Raw genomic sequence first — 27,546 nt, 5'->3', positions numbered from 1 at the left:
TGACACAACAGACCAGGTAGATTGAATTGATATTTATAGGACATTCCATCCAAAAACAGCAGATTACACTTTCTTCTCAAGTGAGCATGGAACATTCTCCAGGATACATCACATCTTGGGTCACAAATCAAGCCTCAGTAAATTTAAGAAAATTGAAATCATATCAAGCACTTTTCTGACCACAACGCTATGGGATTAGAAATCAATTACAGAGAAAAAAACGTAAAATACACAAACACATGGAGGCTAAACAATACGTTACTAAATAACCAAGAGATCACTGAAGAAATCAAAGAGGAAATCAGAAAATACCTAGAGACAAATGACAATGAAAACATGATGATCCAAAACCTATGGGATGCAGCAAAAGCAGTTTTAAGAGGGAAGTTTATAGCTATACAAGCCTACCTTAAGAAACAACAAACATCTCGAACAATCTAACCTTACACCTAAAGGAACTAGAGAAAGAAGAACAAACAAAACCCAAAGTTACTAAAGGAAAGAAATCATAAAGATCAGAACAGAAATAAATGAAACAGAAACAAAGAAAACAATAGCAAAGATCAATAAAACTAAAAGCTGGTTCTTTGAGAAGATAAACAAAATTGATAAACCATTAGCCAGACTCATCAAGAAAAAGAGGGAGAGGACTCAAATCAATAAAATTAGTAATGAAAAAGGAGAAGTTACAACAGACACCGAAGAAATACAAAGCATCCTAAGGGACTACAAGCAACTCTATGCCAATAAAATGGACAACCTAGAAGAAATGGACAAATTCTTAGAAAGGTATAACCTTCCAAGACTGAACCAGGAAGAAATAGAAAATATGAACAGACCAATCACAAGTAATGAAATTGAAACTGTGATTAAAAATCTTCCAACAAACAGAAGTCCAGGACCAGATGGCTTCACAGGTGAATTCTATCAAACACTTAGAGAAGAGCTAACACCCATCCTTCTCAAACTCTTCCAAAAATTGTGGAGGAAGGAACACTCCGAAACTCATTCTATGAGGTCACCATCACCCTGATACCAGAACCAGACAAAGATACTACAAAAAAAGAAAATTACACACCAATATCACTGATGAATATACATGCAAAATCCTCAACAAAATACTAGGGAACAGAATCCAACAACACACTAAAAGGATCATACACCATGATCAAGTGGGATTTATCCCAGGGATGCAAGGATTCTTCAATATATGCAAATCAATCAATGTGATACACCATATTAACAAACTGAAGAATAAAAACCATACGATCATCTCAACAGGTGCAGAAAAAGCTTTTGACAAAATTCAACACCATTTATGATAAAAACTCTCCAGAAAGTGGGCATAGAGGGAATCTACCTCAACATAATAAAGGCCATATACAACAAACCCACAGCAAACATCATTCTCCATGGTGAAAAACTGAAAGCATTTCCTCTAAGATCAGGAACAAGACAAGGATGTCCACTCTCGCCACTATTATTCAACATAGTTTTGGAAGTCCTAGCCACAGCGATCAGAGAAGAAAAAGAAATAAAAGGAATACAAACTGGAAAAGAAGTAAAACTGTCACTGCTTGCAGATGACATGACACTATACATAGACGATCCTAAAGATGCCACCAGAAAACTACTAGAGCTAATCAATGAATTTGGTAAAGTTGCAGGATGCAGAATTAATGCACAGAAATTTCTTGCATTCCTATACACTAATGATGAAAAATCTGAAAGAGAAATTAAGGAAACACTCCCATTTACCACTGCAACAAAAAGAATAAATTATCTAGGAATAAAATTAAAAAATTAGCAGCATTCAAAGGAAAAGGAAACTATGATACATAACGAGGAGAAAAATCAACTGAAGCAGGAACTTACCTGGTGGTCCAATGGTAAAGAATACACCTTGCAATGCAGGGGACACGGTTTTGATCCCTGGTCAGGGAATTACAATCCCACATGTCATGGGGCAACTAAGCCCACGTGCCACAACAACTGAGCTGGCACGCCTCAACTACAGCCCACGCGCCACAAACTACAGAGCCCACGCGCCCTGGAGACTGCGTGCCACAACTAGAGAAGCCTGTGCACCACAACGAAGAGCCCGCACACCTCAATGAAAGATCCCACATATCTCAATGAAGATCCCTGGTGCCTCAACTAAGACCTGATGCAGCCAAAAATAAATAAAATAAATAATGAATAAATCTTTTTAAAAAAATCAACTGAGGCAAACCCACAAATGACCCAGATGATAGAATACTCAAAGACACTAAGTTATTATAACTGGACAAAATTCAATATATAATATGTAATTCAAATAATATATCATTCAATATATAATTGATAATTGAATGTATTTCATATGTTCAAAAAACTAGAAGACTGAGAATGTTAAGTACAGAATCTTTTTAAAAGACCCAACTCAAACATCTAGAAGTGACAACTTTTTAAAAGACCCAACTCAAACATCTAGAAGTGACAACTACAATCTGAGATGAGAAATAACACTGAATAGATTAATGACAGATTAGACTTTAAAGAAAACATTAGTAACTTGAAGACATAGCAATAGAAACTATCCAAATTAAAACAGATCAGTGACCTGTGCAACAGTTTCAAGTGTATTCTGATTTCTAATATATGCATAATTGGAGTCCACAAAAGAAAAGAGAAAGTGAGAAGACAGAAAAATTATTTAAAGAAATAGTGGGGGAAAATTTCCAAACTTAATGAAAATTATAAATCTATAGGTCCAAGAAAACTCAGTAAACCCCAAGCACACAAAACAAGAAAACTACACCAAGGCACATCAAAATCAAATTACTTAAAAGGAGTGATAAAGAGAAAATATTAAAGAAGCAGCTAAAGAAAGAAGACATCATATAGAGAAGAAAAAAACAAATTCCTCATCTGAAGCAGTGAAGCCAGAGAAAAGTGGAGAAACACCTTTAAAGAACTGAAAGAAAATAAGTGTCAACCTAGAATTCTTTCCCTGACAAAAACATCTTTCAGAAATAAAGACTTCTTCAGATGTACAAAAGCTGAAAGAATTCATCACCAGCAGACTCTAAAAGAAATTTTAAACGAAGTCCTTCAGGTAAGAGGAAAACAATACCAGATGGAAATCAATTCACACAAAGGAATGGGTAACTATAAAAGATTTTTCCCTACTATTAAGTCTTTCTAAAAGATAACTGTTTGAAGCAAAAGTAACAGTAATATATTGTTAGGTTTATAACATATATAGAACTAAAATATGTGACAGTAATAAACCAAAGGTGTGTAAGAAGAGAACAGAAGTATACTACTTTAAGACTCCTATAGTACACATGAAGTAGTATACCACTTGAAAGCAGACTGTGATAAGGTAAAGATGCATACTATACACCTTAAAGCAATCACCACAGTAACAAAGTTATAGCTAATAAGGCAACAAAAGAGATAAAATGGAAACAAGAAATAATCAACCCAAAACATGAGGTAAAAAGAGAAACGGGAAACAAAGCAAACAAAAAAATAGCAAGGTGGTAGAATTTTACTCAACCATATTTTTAAAATTACATTAAGTTTAAATATCTACCCCAATCAAAAAAACAAACAAAAAAAAGCTGTAGGACCTAAATATAAGACATGACACCACAAAGCTCCCAGAAAAGAACATAGGCAAAACATTCTCTGACATAAATTGTACCAATGTTTTCTTAGGTCAGTCTCGAAGGCAATAAAAATAAAAGCAAAAATAAACAAGTGGGACCCAATCAAACTTATAAGCTTTTGAAAAGCAAAGGAAATCATAAAATGAAAAGACAACCTACAGACTGGGAGAAAATATTTGCAAATGACGCGACCAACAAGGCCTTAATTTCCAAAGTATATAAGCAGCTCATACAACTCAATAACAACAACAAAAATAACCCAATCAAAATATAGGTGGAAGACCTAAACAGACATTTCTTCGAAGAAAACATACAGATGGTCGATAGGCATATGAAAAGATGCTCAACATCGCTAATTATTAGAAAAATGCAAATCAAAACTACAATGAGGTATCACCTCACACCGGTCAGAATGGCCATCATTTAGAAGTCAACAAATAACAAATACTGGAGAGGGTGTGGAAAAAAGGGAACCCTCATACACTGTTGGTGGGAATGTAAACTGGTGCAACCAGTATGGAAAACAGTATGGAGGTTCCTTAGAAAAACTAAATCTAGGACTTCCCTGGTGGCACAGTGGTTAAGAATCCGCCTGCCAATGCAGGGACATGGGTTCGAGCCCTAGTCCGGAAAGATCCCACATGCCACGGATCAACTGATCCCATGCGCCACAAGTACTGAGCCTGCGCTCTAGAGTCCGTGAGCCACACTACTGAGCCCACGTGCCACAACTACTGAAGCCCACGCACCTAGAGCCCGTGCTCTGCAACAAAAACAAGCCACCGCAGTGAGAAGCCTGCGCACTGCAACGAAGAGTAGCCCCCACTCGCTGCAACAACAGAAAGCCTGGGTGCAGCAACAAAGACCCAATGCAGCCAAAAATAAATAAATAAATTTATATTAAAAAAACCCAACAACACGAAAAATAGGGAATTCCCTGGTGGTCCAGTGGTTGGGACTCCACGCTTTCAATGACAAGGGCACAGGTTCAATTCCCTGTCGGAGAGCTAGGATCATGCATGTCACACGGTGTGGCCAAAAAATAAATAAAATGGTTCACATAAGTTAATAAATAAATAAATAAAGTCTGTCCTCCATCCTGAGGTTTTAAAAAAAACCAGAAAACTAAAAATAGAGTTGCCATATGATCCAGCAATCCCACTCCTGGGCATATATCCAGAGAAAACTGTCATTCAAAAAGATACATGCACCTCAATGTTCATAGCAGCACTATTTACAACAGCTAAGACAAGGAAGCAATGTAAATGTCCATTGACAGATGACTAGATAAAGAAAATGTTGCATATATATACACAGTAGGATACTAGCCATAAAAAAATGAAATAATGCCATGTGCAGCAACATGGATGGACCTGGAGATTATCATACTAAATGAAGTAAGTCAGAAAGAGAAAGACAAACACCATATGATATCACTAATATGTGGAATCTAAAATATGATACAAATATGATACAAACAGAAACAGACTCACAGACATAGAAAACAAACTTGAGGTTACCGGAAAGGGGATGGGGGCAGAATAACTTAGAAGTTTGGGATTAGCAGATATAAACTACTATATATAAAATAGGTAAACAACAAGGTCCTACTGTATAGCACAGGGAACTATATTCAATATCCCATAATAAACCATAATTGAAAAGATGAAAAAGAAAAAATATATATATTTATATATATATAAAACAATCATTTTGCTATACATCAGAAACCGACACAACACTATAAATCAACTATACTCTAATAAAAAAATTTTTTATTAAGTTGGCATGGTTACATTAACATTAGACAAAGTATACTTCAGATCAAAGAATATTACCAGGTTTAAGGAAGCCCATTTCTTAATGATAAACAGGTCAATTTATCAAGAAGACATAATAATCATAAATGCTTATGTACATCTAATAACAGAGCTTCAAAATACATGAAGCAAAAACTTGTAGAACTGCAAGGAGGAAGTGACAAAACCACAATTATAGCTGGAGATTTCAGTAATATTTCAATAACTGATAGAACAAGTGGACAAGATGTCTGTTAAGGATAGAAAAGACTTGACCAACATTATCATCCAACTTGACCTAACTGACATTCATAAAACAGTCCACCCAACAACCACAGAATACACATTCTTTTCAAGTGCACATGGAACATTTACCAAAATAGATCATGTTCTGGGCCATAAAACAAGTCTCAATAAATTGAAATTGAAAAAGAATCAAGTCTTACAAAGTATGTTCACTGGCCACAATGAAATTAAATTAGCAATAAATACAGAAAGATACCTGGAAAATCCCCAAATATCTGCAAATAAATGAACACACTTCTATATAACCCAAGGGTCAAAGAAGAAATCAAAGGAGAAATTAGAAATTATTTTGAACTGACTCAAAATGAAAATACAACATTATTAAAATTTGTGAGGACTTTCCCTGGTGCACAGTGTTTAAGAATCCACCTGCCAATGGAGGGGACATGGGCTCGAACCCCGGTCCGGGAAGAGCCCACATGCCAAGGAGCAACTAAGCCCATGCGCCACAACTACTGAGCCTGTGCTCTAGAACCCACAAGCCACAACTACTGAGCCCGCACACCAGAACTACTGAAGCCCATGCTCCTGGAGTCTGTGCTCCACAACAAGAGAAGCCACAGCAATGAGAAGCCTGCGCACCACAATGAAGAGTAGCCCCCTCTCGCCACAACTAGAGAAAGCCCCTGCACAGCAACGAAAACCCAACACAGCCAAAAAAAAATTTCTTTAATTACAAATAAAATTTGTGGGCTTCCCTGGTGGTGCAATGGTTGAGAGTCCACCTGCCGATGCAGGGGACGCGGGTTCATGCCCCAGTCCGGGAAGATCCCACATGCCGCAGAGTGGCTAGGCCCGTGAGCCATGGCCGCTGAGCCTGTGCGTCCAGAGCCTGTGCTCCGCAACAGGAGAGGCCACAACAGTGAGAGGCCCGCGTACCACCCCAGAAAAAAATTAAAATAAAATAAAATAAAATTTGTGAGAATGGAATCAAAACAGTTCACTAAAAACATCAACTAAACACAAAAGGCGGCAATAATGGAGGAACAAAAAGGGTTTAAGTCATTCAAAAACAAATAGCAAAATGGCAAAAATAAGTCCTTCCTAATTAGTAATTACTTTGAAGGCAAAGTTTCACAGAAAGGATTAAAAAGACATGATCCGGGACTTCCCTGGTGGTGCAGTGGTTGAGAATCTGCCTGCCAATGCAGGGGACGCGGGTTTGAGCCCTGGTCCAGGAAGATCCCACATGCCGCGGAGCAGCTGAGCCCGTGGGCCACAGCTACTGAGCCTGTGCTCTGGAGCCCACGATCCACAACTACTGAAGCCTGTGTGCCTGGAGCCCGTACTCTGCACCAGGAGAGGCCACCACAGTGAGAAGCCTGCACACAGCAACAAAGACCCAGCACAGCCCAAAATAATAAATAAATACATTTATTAAAACTTATGTTGATAATGATATAGAGGTCTTGAACAAGTATAAACTAACTAAACCTAGGAGACACATATAGACCACTCCACCCAACAACAGAATATACATTCTTCTCAAGTGCACATGGAACATTACCCAGGATAGACCATATGTTCAACCATAAAGTAAGTCTTAATAAATGTTTAGGGACTTCCCTGGTGGCGCAGTGGTTAAGAATCCACCTGCCAATGCAGGGGACATGGGTTCGAGCCCTGGTCTGGGAAAATCCCACATGCTGTGGAGCAACTAAGCCCATGTGCCACAACTACTGAGCCTGCACTCTAGAGCCCACAAGCCACAACTACTGAGCCCGCGTGCCACAACTACTGAAGCCTGCGCACCTAGAGCCCGTGCTGCGCAACAAGAGAAGCCACCGTAATGAGAAGCCTGCGCGCTGCAACGAAGAGTAGCCCCTGCTCTCTGCAACTAGAGAAAGCCCACGCACAGCAACGAAGACCCAATGCAGCCAAAAATAAATAAATAAATTTATTAAATAAATGTTTAAAAAATTGAAATCATACAAAGTATCTTCTTCTATCATAATGGAATAAAGCTAGAAGTCAATAAGATAAGGAAAACTACAAAATTCACAAATATGTGGAAGTTAATCAACACACTCTTTAACAACCAACAGGGTCAAGTAAGAAATCACAAGGAAAACCAGAAAATAGTTAAGAGACAAAAGAAAACAAAAACACAAAACACCAAAAACTTATGAGATACAGGGAAGGCCGTATGTACTCAGAGGAAAATTTACAGCTGTAAATGCCTTCATTAAAAAAGAAGAAACATCTCAAATCAATAACCTAACTTTATACCTGGAGGAACTAGAATGGCAAGAAAAAGATGAACAAACTAAGCCCAAGCCCAGCAGAAGGAAGGTAATAACAACAATTAGGGAAGAAATAAATAAAATAGAGAATAAATAAACACAGAATCAATGAAACCAAACGTTCATTCTTTGAAATGACCAACAAAATTGACAAACCTTAACTACAATGACTAGGAAACTGAGATAAGATGCAAGTAACTAGAATCAGATGAAAGCAGGGAAATTATTACTGATCACATAGAAATAAAAATCAAATCCAACAATATTTTAAAAGAATAATACAACCAAGTGGAGTCAATCCCAGGAATGCAGAGATGATTTAACATGCTAAAATCAGTCAACGTATTAGCTGACTTAAAAAAAAAAAAAAGGAAGAAGAAAAACTGTATGATCATCTCAATAGATATAGAAAAAGTATAAGACAAAATTCGACATGCTTTCCTGATAAAAACTCTCAGCAAACTACTTATAAAGGTAACTTCCTTAGTATGATAAAGTGCATCTACCAAAAACCTACAGGTAACATCATACTAAAAAGGTGAAAGACTGAATGTTTTCCCCCTAAAATCAGGAAAAAAGAGATGTACAGTCCCACCACTTCTACTCAAAATTGTACTGGAGGTTCTATCCTAGCCAGTACCATCAGGCACCTCTCAGCATATACAAAAATTAATTCAAAATGCACTGTAGGCCTAAATGTAAAATCTAAGACTATAAAACTTCTAGGAGAAAACATAAGAGAAAGTCTTCGTGAGCTTTGGGTTAGTCAAAATTTCCTAGTTCCAAAACCTAAAGCACAATGGATAAAAGAAAAAAGTTGATAAATTAGATTCCATCAAAATTTAAAACTTCTGCTCTTCAGAAGACACCAATAAGAGGAGGAAAAAACAAGCGACAACAGAAGAGACAAATTCTCAGCCTCATGGAGCCTACATCTTAGTGGAGGAGTAAGACAGTAACCAAACACACTGTGTCAGGTAGTGATAAGTGGTATATGGTATAGGTAAAACAAATAAGGTGAAGAGATAAAGAATGACAATGATAATATTGTAGGAAAACCTTGGAAGGTATCTATAAGGAAACAATATTTGTTCAGAGACCTCAGTAAAGTGAGGGGATGATAGATAAAATAAAACTAAATCAACTTACTACTAGGTTGGCATTACAAGTCATGTTAATCTGTTTTGCACATTATGGTTTATATGGTTTTGCACATTATGGTATACGAGTGATGTAAAAACATTTAAAATATTTTACTCCCTTAGGAAGTTTAAATATTGTCTCTTCAACCTTGTTTGTATACTCAACTTGTCCCTTTTCATGGCTAACAGAGGAATATAAACAAAACAAAATTGTATTTTCACATTATATTTCCATTAAAATGTTTTCTATCACTCTTTGGGAGGAAAAGCGGAGGAGATAAGCTACAGTCTGAGGGAAAATATTTGCAAATCACACGTCTGATAAAACAACATGTATCCAGAACATATACGAACTCTCAAAACACAAGACAAAGAATCCAATTGTTAAAATATGGGCAAAGTGTTTGAGTAGACACTTCATCAAAAAAGATATATAGATGGCAAATAAACACATGAAATGATACTCAACATCATTTATCAGCAGGGAAATGCAAATTACAACCATAATGAGATTCTACTACATGCCTATTAGAATATTTAAAATTAAAAAGTCTGACCGAAGAACTAAGATCCCGTGTGCCGTGAGGTGCAACCAAAAAAAAAAAAAAAAGACTGACCATGCCAAATTTGATGAGGATAAAGAGCAACTAGAACTCCAATACACTGCTGGTGAGAATATAAAAATGGTACAAGCACTTTGGAAAACAATTTGCCATTTCGGTTTTGTTTTTTTTTAATGCGCTGCTGGTCTTGCAGGATCTCAGTTTCCTGACCAGGGATTCAACCAGACCCATGAAGTTAAAGCCCGGAATCCTAACCATTAGGCCACCAGGGAACTCCCACCATTTCTTTAAAAGTTAAACGTAACATCTACTCTATGTCCCAATCTTTCTACTCCCAAGTAATTGTCCAAGAGAAATGAAAGCATATATCCATATAAAGACTTGCACATGAATATTCAGAGCAGCTTTGTGTGTCATAGTCAGAAACTGAAAACAACCCAAATGTCTATGAACAGGTGAATGGATACATGTTGTGTCATATCCATACAATGGAATATGATTATGCAATAAAAAGGAATGAACTATTGATATACAACAAGAATAAATCTCAAAATTATGCTGAGTGAAAGAAGACAAAAAAATGAGTGCATACTACATGATTTTGTTTACATAAAATTCTAGAAAATGCCAACTAAGCTACCGTGACAGAAAGCACATCAGCGGTTGCCTAGAGTGGAGGCGTGAGGTGGGGAGGGGCCCAAGGAAACTTTGGGGTGTGATATGTTCATTACCTCAATTATGGTGACTGTTTCATGCTTATGTACATATGTCAAACTTATTGTACCTTCTAAATATATAGTTTGTTGTATGTATTTATACCTCAATAAAACTGTTTTTTAAAAGTCAGGCTTTTCTTTCCCTCTTTCCTTACAAATTAGAGATAGTAATTACACTAAAAAAAAGATTTCCCCCATATATTTTAACTTCTTTTTGTATTACTTTCTTCAAATTATTTGTAGGAAAAATTCAAAGCACTTTCTTGGATAATTCATGAACTAAACAGAATACATTTTATTTTAAAAATTCAAGTTACAGAGTCTCAGCAAAGATAACACAAGATTTTATTCTGCTAAAAATGTAAACATAAATGATTAAATAACCATATTATCACTAATATGAAATAAAATTTGCCATGAAGTCTATATAAGTTATGTGAAGGTACAGGGGTGAGATTTTCTTAAATCATCATCTTCAAAAAGTTCCTTATTTGGTTTTCCTATGATCTTATCTAACACATGTTAGCATTACTATGACAGACTTTTGGACTCTATTCACAGAGTCAGTCTATCTAATGTTTATTTTTTACAGTGACAGTAAAATTATAGACATTATCATCTGGCAAAAAAAAAAAAATGTTCCAATAAGTAGGTAAACATTTTATTTGTCACCTGTTTACAGTGTCAAGCTTAAGAGTAGTTTTTTCAGTAAGGTACAGCAGTGACTAATGCTGAATAAAAAGCTCAAATTTTAATTCCTTCCAAGCAATAGTGGTACAGTTTATATTGAAACAGTCCTTTGTTTCAATATAAAATACCCAGCCTGCAAAGTAGTTGTATCTGGAGAGTAACAACTGAAATGAACTCTCAGGCATTTAAAATATTTTAGTTTCACACTTTAAAAATATTTCATAGGCAAAACATACATAGTTCCCTTCACCACTAACATCATCCTCCCCCAAAGAAAGGGAAACCAGCTGCCCCAAAAGCTTCAGGTAACTTCTGAAAACAGGAAGCAAAGAGTAACTGAAACTGCAGAGTAAGCCTGGTGAGCAATCTGCAGCCTGGTTAGCAAGGCCGTTTTAATGTCTCTTTCAGGTCATGTCAGTAGCTCACTTAGAAAGAAGTAAGTAGCACTTAAACACAGTATGTAGCACAGGTCCATCAGGCAAAGTGTTTTACACACATGGCAGTTTGAACCAAATATTCATCTTTCAATGGGATTAGTGTGTCACTATAGATAATAGGGTAATGATAACAGTTAAGTAAATATGAACACTCAGTGTTTTACTAAACTTCACTGGAATTTATCTTGTGTTTGAAATATAAAACTAGGAATTTATAAGTTTTATAATCAACCACTGTCATTCCAAGAACAATGAACACTGCTCTGAGACTTGAGTGGAAAGGATAATTTTGAATGGTTTTTTTGAATTTTCTCACCAGCTGAAATTTATTTTATTTTCATAAATACAACTTTACTTGCATATGACACTAGTCATATTAAACTACTTTACTTTATGGGAAGAGAAAAGTTAAAGCTGTATCGTCTATCTGTATGCCTGGTATCATTACGCATAGCCCCTGATAATCCTAATCCTTGACAGATGAGCAAGTAAAACCAAGAAAATACAGAGGTAAATTAGATGGTTATATCATTATGTTGCCATCAAGGGTCCCCTCTGTAACAAGACCACAAACCAATTTACTTACAAATACATTCCCTGGAAAACAAGGGAAGTCAGATCTAAATTTAGATTAATTTGTCTAACAATACTGCTGAAAACCTAAATCACAGTATCTGTAGTTAATAGGGTCACCCCTAACTCAAAGAACAGCACTTTGAAATAAAATTTAGCTTTGAAAGTATTCTTGTAACCTTTGTTCCTTCTAATCATAAAATACATGAAGGAAAATAATCACATAAAATATTTTAAGATGGAGGAATATTAATTTTTCCCAAAAAGTAAGACTCCTAAAAGTGTGTTACATATAAATTGTGTTAAATGTTTCATTAACTCCTATCTTTTAGTTTATGAGGAACAGTTTTTTGTTCATTTTTCATTTCATTATTTTCATTCAGAGTTCTTTATATCATTTGCCCCAAGTTATACTATACATTTGTGTAAAAGACCAACATTCATAGCTTACACACCAAGTGATACAGATGGCTAACAAATTCCAACTAATAAAATCACACTTACCTATCCACACATATCACTTGCTATCCTCTCACCCCATTTTGTTTTTCTTTTTTGCACATTTACACTTCCAGACATAATGTATTTGACAGTTTGGTACTATCAAGTCCTTTTCTCTAAAATGTAAGTTTCATGAGGGTGAGACTTGTTTTGTTCGCTGCTGTATCCCCAGTTCCTTGAACTACAGACTTGATATATACAGGCAGAAATAAACTCCTAAACCTCTACACTTGGAGCGCTTTGCTTTCCAAAAGCTAAGTTCTGTATAAGCCTGAAAATGCAAGAATATTACACAAGTTCTTTTTAATGCTCTAAATGAATCTTCATGAAATCGTACTCTTGGTTCAGAAAACGAATAAGATTCTTAGCTTGATTAATGTAGTATTTTGCTAACATTTCGACACCAGGCCTTGGAACAAAAGGTTCCTTGTTCTCTGATAGAAAATAACAAAGCTGAGAAGAGATCTTGTCAAATAAGAAATGTAATACCTGTTGCCTGGACAATTTGTTTTTCCTCTTCAAGCAACAACATGCTCCAATCTCTAGTTTGAAACTGTAACTAGAAAATGTAAATTTATTGCATACGTTCCTAAAGTTCCAAAAATATACAAAAAAGACCCGAATTTTATGTTATCCTGAACACTTTACTGCTGCTACTCCTAGAATTCCATTACCTCTGCCATATCACACAGAATGCAATATTTGTTCTACATCTGCATGAAGGTTGCTTCCAACTGAATGTTTTGAATAATACCAGACCTTCAACAATAACATGGTTGTTGACAAAAAGGAACAAAAGAGTATGTAAAGAAAACATTTTAAATGACTGGGCTTGAGAATATGTAGTACAGATCTCCAGTGGATGCCCGAAACTGTGGGTAGTACAGAATGCTATGTAAACTGTATTTTTCCCTATACATACATACATACACATGATAAAGTTTAATTTACAAATTAGGCACATAAGAAGCACATTAACAACAATAACTAATAATAAAACAATTCCAACAATATGCTGTAACAAAAGTTATATGAATGTGGTCTCTCTCTCTCTCTCGAAATATCTTATGCTACTGTATTCATCCTTCTTGTGATGATGTGAGATGATAAAATGCCTACGTAATGAGATGCAGTAAGGTGAATGGCACAGGCACTGTGATACAGTGTTAGGCTACTATTGACCTTCTGACGATATGTCACAAGGAGGATCAGCAGCTTTGGGCGATCCTGGATTACTGAGCCATGAGGATGTCAGTGATTGTGGATCCCAGGCAGGATGGTGCACGATTTCATCACACTACTCAGAAGAGCACACAGTCTAAAACTTATGAATGGTTTATTTCTGGAATTTTCCATTTAATATTTTCAGACTATGGTTGACTGCAGGCAACTGAAACTGTGGAAAGTGAAACTGCAGATAAAGTGGGACCACAATATGACTTTTATTTCTTCAAAACATTGCTATAATTAACTAAGCTATAATTAATTAATTATAATTAAACTATAATTTCAAAAGCATAAAGGTAACAAAGCTGAAAAGTTTTTACATTCAGCTAATATATAACACTTTGCACCTTTAGTAATCATTCTTGAATATTCTTTTAAAAAGCAGATAAAAAATTCTGCTTTATTTCAAAAAGAACTCATTCTCTTACCAATGAGCTCCTGGTTCACCATTCAATTTTGTTTTAGCTGTTATCTTTCCTCTTTCAAAATAATAAAGAGATAAAAACCAGAAAGGCAGAAATAATCACCATGGTATTTCTACTTTTTTATATATATTCAATATTTATGGCATACTTCACTTATTTGGTAAAAATTCAGAGATACGCATAAGTTCAATGCCTTAGTAATGCTAACATAATAATGGCTAACATTTATCGAGTGCTCACTTGTTTTCATGTATTATTCTAAACTCTATACATATTTTATCTAATTAACTTCTCACAACAACCATATGAATTAGGTACAATTATCTTAATTGTACAAAGAAGAAAATGGCATAGAGAAGTTAAATAATTTGACCAGGGTCACAGGATTATACTTGTAGTGAAGGGCGCAGATTCTGGAGCCATTCTGTCTGGGTTCAAAACCTGGCTCCGACACTAATTTAGCTCTATGTTTGAGCAAATTATACAATCACTTCAGTTTCTTCAACTCCAAAACGGTCAAAGTTGGAACAAGGATTTAATGCATTAATAAGCGCAAGGTGCTAAGAACAGCGGCTGACACAGTGCGTAATAAATTTTTATTTATTATACTAGAGCCCACAGTGTTTACTACTTGCGGCCTCTACACAATGTAGGGGCCTCTGCACAATGTAGTACATTATGTTTGGAGGAATGTTATAATAGGTTTCTACTTTCAGAGTCAAAACTTCAGAGTGTCAATTATGTGGCAAAGGCTATACAATTTCACACATTTTTTCATGTCAGTGTAAGTATCCTAAATCTAATCTTAATCTACTATCTGTAGGTTTCTTTCCTTCCCAAAAGCTTAGTTCCACATAGGATTATCTCATCAAACCTACTGCAAAAGTCAATAATCCAAGGTTAAAAATATGGCATTTACTGATTTCAGATTTGTGAAAGATCCTGATGTTTCATCTTGGTCTTATTTACAGCATACCATGCTTAAATTCTTACAAATATATCTTTATTTTTACAATTTTCACACAGAATATTTCAGCTGTTTCGACCTCTACACCTTTAGCATGACCAGATAACTCAGAATTTTCACAATTTAGTGCATAACAAAAGCCATCCAGTCTTTATGAATTTACAGAGTAATTTTATGACAAACACAATGGTAGAAAAAGAATGTGTAACACAAATGCTAATTGAACACCACATTAAAGGTACACTAAGCAGAAAAAATAAACAGCATTTATAAGCCTAAATATAAAAAAAAGCAAAACCATACAACTTTTAGAAGAAAACAGAGACGAAGAGCCCTATGACATCAAGGGAGGGAAGGTTTTCTTGGATAAAAGACAACACAAACCATAAAGGAAAAGATAGACAAATCTATGTTAAAATTTAAAGCTTCTTCTTGCCAAAAACATTTAGTCTGAATTTAAACATCTAAGGAAATGATCAGACAAATCCAAATTGAAGGACATTGTACAAAACAACTGACCTGGACTCTTCAAATATATCAATACTATGAAAACAAACAAAAGTCTGGGGACCTGTTGTCGATTAAAAGTAACTAAAGGGACATGGCAACTAAATGCAACTCATGATCCTGGACCAGGGGTGGGGTTGGAGATTAAGTATAAAGGTCATTACTGGGACAATTGAGAAATTTTTAATATGCACTGTATATTAGATAATAATATTGCATTCATATTAAATGTGATAATTATACTGTAGTTTTGTAGGACATCCTTGTTTAAGTATATCTTTTAAGAGATGAAGTGCCATGATGTCTGCAAATTACTTTTAAATGGTTTAGGAAAAAAATGTATATATGAAATAAAAAGTAAATATGGCAAAATGTTAACAGTTGGTGAATCCAGGTGAAAGATGTAAGTGTATTCATTGAACTATCACTGCACTTTTCTGTAGGACTGAAATTTTTCAAATAAAAAGTTGGAATAAAAATGTAAAACTTATGCACAACAAAAAGTAAAGAGCAACCACTGAGAAGATTTTTGCAACATCATAACTGAGAAAGGATTAGTATAGAGATAAAGAGAGCTGCAAACTAATGATGGAAAAGAAAATGAGCCAACAGAAAAAGAATGAAGCAATTTATAGAAAACAAAACCTTACAATAAATGGATGCAAATGGAATAAATCCTTACAATAAATGGAAAAACAAATTAAAATGAAATTTAATTTGATTTTAAAATTTAAGAGTCTGGCAATATCAATGTTTGTAAGGATATGGTAAAAAAGGAACTCTCACAACCTGCTGATGGGTGTTTTGTGTTTAGTATTTTGGAAAATAATTCAGCTTTATTTAATAAAGGTGAAGATCCTCATATCCTACCACCTAAGAATTCCCTAGGCTTAGAATTCTCACACATGTAAACAAGATGAAACATCCAAGAATGTTTATTACAGCACTGTTACTAATAGCAAAAAAGGCAGAAACCCCTAAATATTCATAAACAAACTGGCTTATTCATATAATGCAATATTATAGAGAAATTAAAATGAATGAACTAAAGATATATCTACCAACATGGATATGTAGCAAAAACAATGTTAAATAACATCACTAATTATTAGGGAAATGCAAATTAAAACCACAAAGAGATATCACCTCTCACCTGATAGGAAGGCTACTATCAAAAAAACAAGAAATAACAAGTGTTGGTGAGGATGTGGAGAGAAGGGAACCCTCATACACTGTTGGTGGGAACGTAAATTGGTGCAGCCACTATGGAAGATAGTATGGACATTCCTCAAAAAATTAATATGATCCAGCTATCCCACTTCTGGGTATTTATCCAAAGAATATGAAAACACTAATCTGAAAAAAGATACATGCACCCCTATGTTCATCCCGGCATTATTTACAATAGCCAAGATTGGAAACAACCTAGTGCCCATCAGTGGATGAAAAGATGTGGGGTATATATACATACACACACAATAGAATACTACTCGGCCATAAAAAGATGAAATCTTGCCATTTGCAACTACATTGATGGACGTTAAGGATATCATGCTAAGTGAAATAAGTCAGATGAAGAAAAATACCACATGATTTCACTCGTGTGGAATATAAAAAACTAATAAACAAACAATAAATAAACAAACCAAACCAAACAAAAACATAGAACAGAGTAGTAGTGAGCCACAGGGGAAGTGGGAGGGGGAGGGCAAAATAGGTAAAGGGGAGCAACTGTATGATGATGGACGGACACTACATTTTTGGTGGTGAGCAAAGGGTATACAGAAGTAGAAATAAAACACTGTACTTGTGAAACTTATATAATGTTCTAAATCAATGTTACATCAATAAAATAAATTAAAAAAAGAAAGAATAGCCCCAACATTGGGACAGACTTGGAAACACAGGATGGGCAAGAAGTTAAACACTGCCCACCTCCCCCCAAAAAAATCTTCATTTGAGCTTCTTTCACCAGTGCTTTATCATAAAATCATATCTTCAAAAAAAATAAAAACAATGTTGAATAAAAAACCAAGTTGCAGAATCATGTGCATAATACATTAAACAAAAGTATATGCACTTTCAGGGATATATACATATTAGTAAAAGTATATAAACATAATGGGAATGATAATTACTCAATTCATGATAGGGAAAGAGAGGGTAATAGGATCAGCAAGGATTCATACAGGCCTCAACTGTATCTGTAATTTTATCCCTTTGAAAAATATAGTCAATTGAAAAGAGAGACTACACAATTAGAAAATGGGTAAAAAAACCACAAAATAAATATGATGGTCTATAATTAAGATGATCATTACATTATTTCCTGTATTTTGAAATATTTCATATTTTTGAATAAATTTAAATTAAAACATTAAAGAAACCACATTAAACTGAACCAAGGAGCATTAAAAAACATATACTCCACTGGACATTGGAAACAGAAATACTAATACAGCGGTCACTCTGTATCCGTGGGGGTTGGTGCCAGGACACCCCCCCAATCACAGATAGCAAAATCCCTGGATGCTCAAGCTCCTTACATAAAATGGAGCACTACAGTCGCCCCTCTGTTTTTTTCCCCTGCTCTGCATCCGGATACGACGGGCCTACTGTACCCAACAAATTTACTGAGATGTATATTCTATATGTATATAAATATATATGTATATATATTTATATATACATACACACACACGTATTTTTAGCCATTAAACTTCAGGCACCAGATTTCAGTCTTCTCTTTCCAAGGAGATCCTGACACAGCAGGCTTTTTCATCTCACACTCCTGATAATGCTTCCCAACCAAAAGAAACACAAAAGATAGGAACAAATAGTTCAACACTCTCCAAGGCAATTTAATCCTTTGGAGTATGTATTCCACCTAAAAGGGGGGCTATTTTGCTGCTCTGCTGGCAATTTTGCTATTTGGTGGGGGGTGGGGTGGGGGTGGGAGTTGCTGCTAAAGTTGTTTTCCACAGAAAGGAAAAGAAAAAACAGCCACTGCAAACCTTGGTAACCAATCATAGAACACAAATTTCAAATGGTAAGAAGTCATATAAGATTTACTGTGTGGCTTCCCTGGTGGTGCAGTGGTTAAGAATCCGCCTGCCAATGCAGGGGACATGGGTTCGAGCCCTGGTCCGGGAAGATCCCTCATGCCGCAGAGCAACTAAGCCCGTGAGCCGCAACTACTGAGCCTGCGCTCTAGAGCCCGCGAGCCACAACTACTGAGCCCATGCACCGCAACTACCGAAGCCCACGCACCTAGAGCCAGTGCTCCTCAAAAAAGAGAAGCTACTGCAATGAGAAGCCCACGAACCGCAACGAAGAGTAGCCCCCGCTTGCCGCAACTAGAGAAAGCCCAGTCGGCGCGCGGCAACAAAGACCCAACGCAACCAAAAATAAATAAAATAACTAATTTTTTTTAATGCTTTAAAAAAATTATTTTAAAAAAAAGGATTTACTGTGTCAAATAACAAGGACCTTAGCACTGCATAACAATTTGCTATCAATTTCCTTAAAGCAAATAATTTTTCAGGTCTGAACTTAAAAAACGAAACAAACATCAGCTACTCATAAATACGAGCTGTCTTACTTCATTAATTCTGTTCTATCTGCAAGAAACCCATGTAGCATATCTTGGAAACAGTTTACTAGAATTTCTCTCTCCAGGTTTTTTTTTATTAATCAATTTATTTATTTATTTATTTTTGGCTGTGTTGGGTCTTTGTTGCTGCATGCTGGCTTTCTCTAGTTCCGGCGAGGTGCATGGGCTTCTCACTGCGGAGGCTTCTCTTGTTGCAGAGCATGGGCTCTAGGCGTGCAGGCTTCAGTAGTTGTGGCTTGCAGGCTCTACAGTGCGGGCTCAGTAGTTGTGGCTCACGAGTTCTAGAGTGCAGGCTCAGCAGTTGTGGCGCACGGGCTTAGTTGCTCTGCGGCATGTGGGATCTTCCCGGACCAGGGATCAAACCCGTGTCCCCTGCACTGGCAGGCGGGTTCTTAACCACTGCGCCACCAGGGAAGTCCTCCCTCTCCAGTTTTATCTCATAGTATTGCTCTACCAAACCCTTTGCTTTAGTGAGAACAATCCATTCAGTAAACCCTCAATATGCCCACTTTTGCATCCTCTCCCTACTCTCAAGTGTCACCTCCTCTATGATGTTTTCCCTGATCCCGCCAACCTACAGTAATCTCTCCACTTTGAATGAAAAAAAAACAGTAATAACAGCTAACATTTATAGAGAATTTAATGTGTGCCTGTATTGCTTCAATGGAATTATCCCATTCACCTCACACAACTCTGTGAAATTTGAAATTTGTTCTATTTTCCCCATTTTCATGGTGAGAGAAACTGAGTGAAGCTCTCTACGGTTGAGTTCTCTAAGGGTGCATGGATGCTAAGTGGCAAAGCCAGGTCTCAAACCCAGACTCCAAAACCCAGGTCCTTAAACATATGTGATGCTGCCTCCTGGCTCACGTGCCTTTGCATTGATGGCCTTTACTGCTCACATGTCATTTAACATATGCCTTGTGATATTTAACATTTTGTGTTCCGAGATGTCTAAGCAGCTCAAAATATTACATTCATTCAACAAAAATTTACTGACAGCCTGTATGCCCGGCATTGTTGACTACTGGGCATAAAAGCATGTTACAGAGTCTCCGCAAATGAAAAGTAGATGAATTCTCTAGACACATGGACATCCCCAAAATGTGCAGAACTGCAAAATTTTAAATATGTACACAGCAATTATAACTACATAAAAATTATATGTACATAAGAACTGGAAAAGATATGATATTTATTTATCATAAACAACATGATAAAGTTGTTTTTTTTTTTTTTACTATTGAATTTAAGCTTTTTGGTAAGAGAGGTAAGCAATAAAAAGATGTACTTTTTTAGGGCTTCCCTGGTGGCACAGTGGTTGAGAGTCCGCCTGCCGATGCAGGGAACATGGGTTCGTGCCCCGGTCTGGGAAGATCCCACATGCCGCGGAGCAGCTAGGCCCGTGAGCCATGGCCGCTGGGCCTTGCGCGTCCGGAGCCTGTGCTCCGCAACAGGAGAGGCCACAGCAGTGAGAGGCCCGCGTACCGCGAAAAAAAAAAAAAAAAATGTACTTTTAAAAAAAAACATGTTTTGTGTTCTTTCTTTCCCCCATTAAACAGTAGAAATAGCCTAGAGACAGATGAATGAACATTCCTCCTAACATTCTACTGTAATCTGGCTTTCTTTAGGAAGATACACCTGATATCACTAGTAAGGTTTGCAGATACCCTATGTAAATATCTATATAAATCTTCCTACAATTATAAACTTTTGGAAACTTGAGGCTGATTGTAAATTTGCAAACAATGCAATCAAATCTTAGAACGGAATGAACCCTTGCAAACAACTCCTTTGGCCCTCTCATTTTACAGATTAGCTAATCACTTAACTCTAAATATCTAAAGTCTAGGGACTTCCCTGGTGGCGCAGTGGTTAAGAATCCGACTGCCAATGCAGGGGACACGGGTTCGACCCCTGTTCCAGGAAGATCCCACCTTCCTTGGAGCAACTAGGTCTTCGTGCCACAACTACTGAGCCCCCGTGCTGCAACTACGGAAGCCCACGTGCCTAGAGCCCGTGCTCTGCAACAAGAGAAGCCACAAGGAAAAGCCCACGCACCGCAACGAAGACCCAACACCGCCAAAAATAAATTTTTAAAATGTATTAAAAATTAATTAAATAAAATTTAAAGTCTGGGTTGATGAGAGTAATGCAGCACCTATACCGAAATGTAGTGGCTTACACTGCAATAGAAATGCATTTCAAAAATAAAAAGTCTGTGTGTGCTAGCATCAGCCCAGCGTGTAGAGTTCTGCTTTTAATTACAAGCTGTGTCTTCTTGAACTTAACCTCTTCAGGCCTGGATGTCTTTATCTGGATAAATTCTAACCAGTGTTGAAAAGTGTCGAGGTAAATATCTTAAAAAACCTCAATAACATTACGTTTCCACGGTAAATAGCACTGTTTCCCATTACAGTTACCAGAGTTTGCATCCGCTGCCTTAAGAGGCAAAATGAACAGTATATACGCATTACGAAACAAGTTCAATCAAGAAGAACCTGTCCGCACCCGAACACGCACAGACGCACACACACAACCCTATAATGGTTACTAATCACTGCAGAGCACTGCACTTAACAATGCATCCTCAAAATAACGGCCCAAAGCCGGGAAAACACTACGTCTGACATCCAACTCCACCTATGGCCTTTATTTTTATTTTTTTATTTTTCCTACTGCCTTTAAAAGCTAAGGCCTACCGAAGTAAAAGCCCCCAAACGTCATGCTTACAACTAATGGTTTAGGCCTCAGATTTGCATCTCACTCTCGGCTCTCGAGGGCTTCGGCGTAACCCAGGAAAAGGAAAGGAATAGACTGCCACCGGACAGTTGGCCCCTGACTTGGGAGCCATTGGGAAACAACTAGCACGTTTTTTTGCGGCGGCCTGCAATTCGGTGTGAGCTTTCCAGGAAGTGCTGCAAACGACGAAAACTGGCATGTGGGCTTTCAGTTGGCAATTTCTGGTGGTTCTTGCTACAACGCTGTCAACCTTGCATCCTAACACAGCGGCTAGCTAGTTCCTCGGGGTTGACCGGGAACGCGCAAGGGGTGGGGAGGTTCATTAACAGGGCGGAAAGGCAGGCTTCGGGTGCGGACGGGAGGAGGCCAGGTGTCGGCCGTAAAATATAAGCACAACTGAGTAAAGAAGCGTCCGTCCGAGGCGGCACGGGGGCTGCCACCAGCGTGAGGGAAAAGCGGGGCACCGGGCCGGAAAGCGGCGAGGCGAGGGGCCGCGTTCCGAGGGTAAGGCGGCTCCCAGCGAGCCCAAGGCCAGGAAACAATGGCGCGAGCGTGACGTGGGGCTGGGGGCGTCGCCGCGGAGCGGAGCAAGGGGCTGCTCCGAGGCGGGGGCTACCTGGCACTGGAGGCGTGCGGGGTCCGCGAGCTCGCAGGCGGGCGCCCGGACGCGCGGGGCCTGAGGGGCGTAGCGGCCGGGTAGGGCAGTGGCGGGGGCAGGAGGGGGGCCCTGGCCCAGGTCGCGCGCTCCACCGCTCACCCTCCCTCGCTCCTTCGCCCGCCCGCTCCTTCCCCTCCCGCCCGCGGGTCCCGCCGCACTCACCGGCCCCACCGCACGGCAGCAAACCCAGAGCGCAACTGCCGCAGCCGCCCGGGCGCGCGCCCTCCCAGCCCCCACCGCCCCGGCACCGCCCCCGGCTCGCGCCCGGCCAGGGACCAGCGCGCTGTTCCGTCCCCCAGCTCCGCCGCAGAACCCGGCCTCCGCGACGCTCCCTGGCCGCGCTGCGGGAGTGGAACCGCGAGGCGGGCCTGCGTCTCGGTCCCTTGCGTGGGTCTGGGGATCTTCAAACAACAAAACATTGCCCGCTGCTGAGCTATGGGGTGACGCACGTTGACAACCCTTCCATGTCCTTTAGGTCTCCATCCCTGGGGCCTTCTACCGGGGCCCTGGACTACCTCACTTACACTCCTGTGTAAGTGCAGGGCCCTGGACTACCTCACTTACACTCCTACGCTTTCTCTTAGGGGGTTGGGGGCAACCGTTTTCCCAGCCACAGAATCTTACAGTCGAACGGACCTCAAAAACCCTCTGGTCCATACTCCCATAACACGCCTGAATCCCAATGATGACTGAAAGTACCGGCTTTGGAGTTTGTCAGAAAGGGTTGGAACCCCAGTTCCACAACACGCCAACTGTGTCACTTTGGGTGATACACCTGACTTCATCATACCTCGTTCCCTCATCTTCAATATAGGGATGGATAACAACAGTACCTACCTCATGGGGTGGTGACAGGATGAAATAAGATAACAGAGGTAAGATCCTCGGCACAGTCCTGGCACATGGCACTCAAGAAATGTTCATTATTATATCAACTCCCACCCACCCACCACCAACTTGCACCTGAAAGAAGACTCCTCAGTGACAGAAAGCCACTATTTCCAGATCAATGCATTCCTTAGTCTCGGCAGCTCTGACTAGCCAGAAGGTGTTTCTTAAGCGTCCACTCTCTAGCCCAAGTCCTATCCCTTGGTGCCTCAAAGAACAAACAGGTCTAATCTCTCTCCCACCTTCCACTTTTCAGATACTTGAAGACTTCTGCCCAAGGTCTTCTCTCTTCCAGACCAGTATCTCCCATTCCTTCCATTGTTTCTCCTTTGTCCTCGTTTTGAGGGTCTTTGTCCTCATTCTTTTCATGCACCTACTCGGTTTGATTGTGGTTACTTTAGAGTACATTGCCCAAGACTGAACCAAATGTTTGTGGTACCATCAGAGCAGAGCAGGACTGTAGCTTCCTCCTTGTACTGCCTTGCATTCAAGCAATAAAGTTCTTGGTACCTGCACTACTGACTCATTGAACTTACAGTCAGCTAAAACCTCCAAGACTTTTTAATACGTGCTCTGCTGGAGCATTTCTACCCTCTTGTGTTTTTGAGCCAACTTCAGGTCAGCTGAGGACAGGGCTTGGGGCTCTCACCTACTAGATTTTTCAAGGATATGTGGGGAGAAGAAATAGGAGTTGGAAGGTAGTCTGACACTACCTTTAAACCAAGGGCACATGGAAAAAGGCCAGAGTTTGTGTCTAAAGACCATGGCACTAAGCAAATAGAAAAATATATATATATGCAATGTGATCTCATCTGGGCAAAAACTGTGCATGCACGCACACACACACAAGACTAGAAAGAAATATGTAAATAAGTATGTTCATAGTGGTTTTCTTTCAGCGATAAGACTTGGGGTGGTTTCTTTTGTTCTTTATACTTTTTCATAAATTTCCCAGATTTTCTACATTGTTTATATTACTTTTTTTTTTTTTCGAGGTACGTGGGCCTCTCACTGTTGTGGCCTCTCCTGTTGCGGAGCACAGGCTCTGGACGCGCAGGCTCAGTGGCCATGGCTCACAGGCCCAGCCGCTCTGCGGCATGTGGGATCTTCCCAGACCGGGGCACGAACCCGTGTCCCCTGCATCAGCAGGTGGACTCTAAACCACTGCGCCACCAGGGAAGCCCTGTTTATATTACTTTTATAATCAAGAACTTTGTTTCCAAAAGAAAGAAACCAGAAAAATTTTTTTTTAATCAGACAGATGAAATAACTTGAAAAAAATGGGAAAAAATGTTAAGAGATAACAGACTAGGAGAAAACATTTGTAATATATAAAACAAAAGATTTGTATGTGGAACATATAAAGGACTCAACAAATCAATAAGAAAAAAATTCACTAGAAAAATGGGCAAATGTAAATAGGCAGTTCACAGAAAAAAATAGATAAATTGCCAATAAGAATACAAACAGATGCCCAACCTCAGTAGTAACCAGGGAAATGGAAATTAAAACAGAAACTGGCAACAATTTTCAAGCTTCATGATGTCAAAAGAATGTAACTTGTTACAGCCATTTAGAGGCCAATTGGACAACATCTATTAAATCCGTGTCTCAGCAATGCCACTTCTAGTTATCTACCATAGCTCCATGTTATGGAGGTATGTACAAGGATAATTACTATGATACTGCTAATAAAGAAAATTTGGAATCAGCCATAATGCCCAGCAATAGGGGAATGGCTAAATAAAATGTAGAATACTCATAAAATGGAATTCTGTAGAGAATTTTAAATAAATGATCTTGATCTATGTATGTTAATATAGATCTAGCTCAAAAGCATATTGTTTATTTTTATTTTAATTTTTTTAACATCTTTATTGGGGTATAATTGCTTTACAATGGTGTGTCAGTTTCTGCTTTATAACAAAGTGAATCAGTTATACATATACATATGTTCCCATATCTCTTCCCTCTTGCGTCTCGCTCCCTCCCACCCTCCCTATCCCACCCCTCCAGGCGGTCACAAAGCTCCGAGCTGATCTCCCTGTGCTATCAAAAGCATATTGTTGAATGAAAACAGCAAATTGCAGCATGAGATTGATTGACTGATTTGATATTTTTAAAAAACTCTCCCCAAAAATGAATAACTTTAGTTTAATCATGAAAAATCATCAGACAAGCCCAAATTGAGGGATATTCTACAAAACACCTGACCTGGACTCTTCAAAAGTGTTAAGGTCATGAAAGCCAAGAAAAGACTGAGAATTATTACAGACTGAAGGAGACTAAGGAGACAAGACAACTAAACACAACATGGGATCCTGGATTGGATCCTGGAAAAGAAAAGGGACATTAGTGGGAAAACTGGTGACGTTCTAATAAAGTCTGTAGTTTAGTTAATAGTATTGTTCCAATGTTAACTTCTTCGTTTCGATGACTGAACTGGAGTTATGTAAGCTGGTAGCACTAGGACAGGCTGAGTGAAAGGTACACTGAAACTTTCTGTACTATCTTTGTAACTCTTTTGTAAATCTTAAATTATTTCAAAATAAAAAGTTAATATAAAACACAGAAATACCATTATTTCTTATCCTCCCTGCTATAGACAATATTTGTGTCCCCTCTAATTTCATATGCTGAAACCTCATCCCCAATGTGATGGTATCTGAAGATGGGCCTTTGGGAGGTAATTAGGTCGTGAGGGCAGAGCTCTCATAAATGGAATTAGTGTCCTTATAAAAGAGATCCCAGAGAGCTGCCCACTCCATTCTGCCCTGTGAGGACACAGCAAGAAGACAGCTGTCTCTGAACCAGGAACTGGGCCTTCACCAAACACTGAATCTGCTAATACCTTGCTTTTGGGCTTCCCAGACTCTAGAACTGTGAGAAATAAATTTATATTATTTATAGACCACCCAGTCTCTGGTATCCTGTTATAGCAGCCTGAACTAAGACAATTACATATTAAGTTTATAAAAGATTTTCAAAACAGATTGTAAGGCTACCTGCCAAACTCTTTTATCAGAGGTTATCTTTAAGACAGGGATAAAGGACCAAGATTGTGGATAATGTTCAAAGGGGGTATTAGCTTTAGTTTTAATGTTTTAGAAGATAAATGTACTCATGCATTGCTTTTTTTAAAAACATAATAAATTTATTTATTTTGGTGGTATTGGGTCTTTGTTGCTGCGCGCGGGCTTTCTCTAGTTGCGGCGGGCGGGGGCTACTCTTTGTTGAGGTACGCGGGCTTCTCATTGCGGTGGCTTCTCTTGTTGCGAAGCACGGGCTCTAGGTGCACGGGCTTCAGTAGTTGCGGCGTGCGGGCTCCGTGGTTGTAGCGCACAGGCTTAGTTGCTCCATGGTATGTGGGATCTTCCCGGACCAGAGCTTGAACCCGTGTCCCCTGCACTGGCAGGCAGATTCTTAACCACTGTGCCACCAGAGAAGTCCCATGCATGGCTTTTTTAATCAAAAATTAATTTTACAAATGCAAAAGGACAAGATACCTGGTCTCATGACTTTCAGGAGTAAGACAAGCCATGCCAACTACGAAACAACCTTCTAACAGAGGGTTGGGGAGCCTGAGGAAGCAATGAAGAGCCTTAAGTGGCTTGCTTGGTGTCTCTGACTTGACATTGGCAGAAGGGCCCAGGCAGTACTTGGCAAGAAAGGCCATCCCACTGTGGCCTTGGATGGCTTCTCACCAAACTTCCTGCCCAAGCACCCACATGGCTACCCTACCCCTCTGATTAACACAATTTCCCCCTAGAATACCATAAACTCTGAGTCACCCAGAATGTGAGCTGCATTTACAGGTCACTCATCAGTTTTCTGCTTCTTGGCAGAATCCCTTAGAGAAACGCAAGCATTGCTCAATACCCTGCCCTATGGCC

General features: G+C 38.6%; 2 protein-coding genes across 4 annotated transcripts in view; one reads left to right on the top strand and one right to left on the bottom strand.

Annotated features, from left to right (window-relative positions):
* Nucleotides 1-23,032, bottom strand: part of NT5C2 (5'-nucleotidase, cytosolic II) — a 103,498-nt gene extending 80,466 nt beyond the window's left edge. For all 3 annotated transcript variants that reach the window (XM_019939916.3, XM_073794002.1, XM_019939919.3), the window contains exon 1: nt 22,928-23,032. The gene's annotated coding sequence lies outside the window, so the exon portion shown is untranslated. The remainder of the gene's footprint in view (nt 1-22,927) is intronic.
* LOC117308538 (uncharacterized) lies at nt 13,820-26,895 on the top strand. Its single transcript, XM_073793741.1, has 5 exons — nt 13,820-13,876; nt 21,785-21,914; nt 22,499-23,297; nt 23,580-23,640; nt 23,910-26,895. Exons 1-4 carry the CDS (start codon nt 13,820-13,822, stop codon nt 23,587-23,589), a joined length of 996 nt encoding a protein of 331 aa, XP_073649842.1. The 3' UTR covers nt 23,590-23,640; nt 23,910-26,895.
* The last annotated feature ends 651 nt before the right edge of the window (nt 26,896-27,546 follow it).

Source organism: Tursiops truncatus, chromosome 16 (genome assembly GCF_011762595.2).
Source record: "Tursiops truncatus isolate mTurTru1 chromosome 16, mTurTru1.mat.Y, whole genome shotgun sequence".
NCBI classification, from domain to species: Eukaryota; Metazoa; Chordata; class Mammalia; order Artiodactyla; family Delphinidae; genus Tursiops; species Tursiops truncatus.
The sequence above is the reverse complement of the archived record's forward strand: the minus strand, read 5'-3'. Positions and strand labels throughout refer to the sequence as shown.

Coding starts and splice junctions, on each gene's coding strand:
- LOC117308538 (XM_073793741.1), top strand. CDS start 13,820: ATGTCACAAGGAGGATCAGCAGCTTTGGGCGATCCTGGATTACTGAGC. Junction 13,877..21,784: donor GATTACTGAGCCATGAGGAT/GTCAGTGATTGT, acceptor TTCCCATTACAG/TTACCAGAGTTTGCATCCGC. Junction 21,915..22,498: donor ACACACACAACCCTATAATG/GTTACTAATCAC, acceptor GTAAAATATAAG/CACAACTGAGTAAAGAAGCG.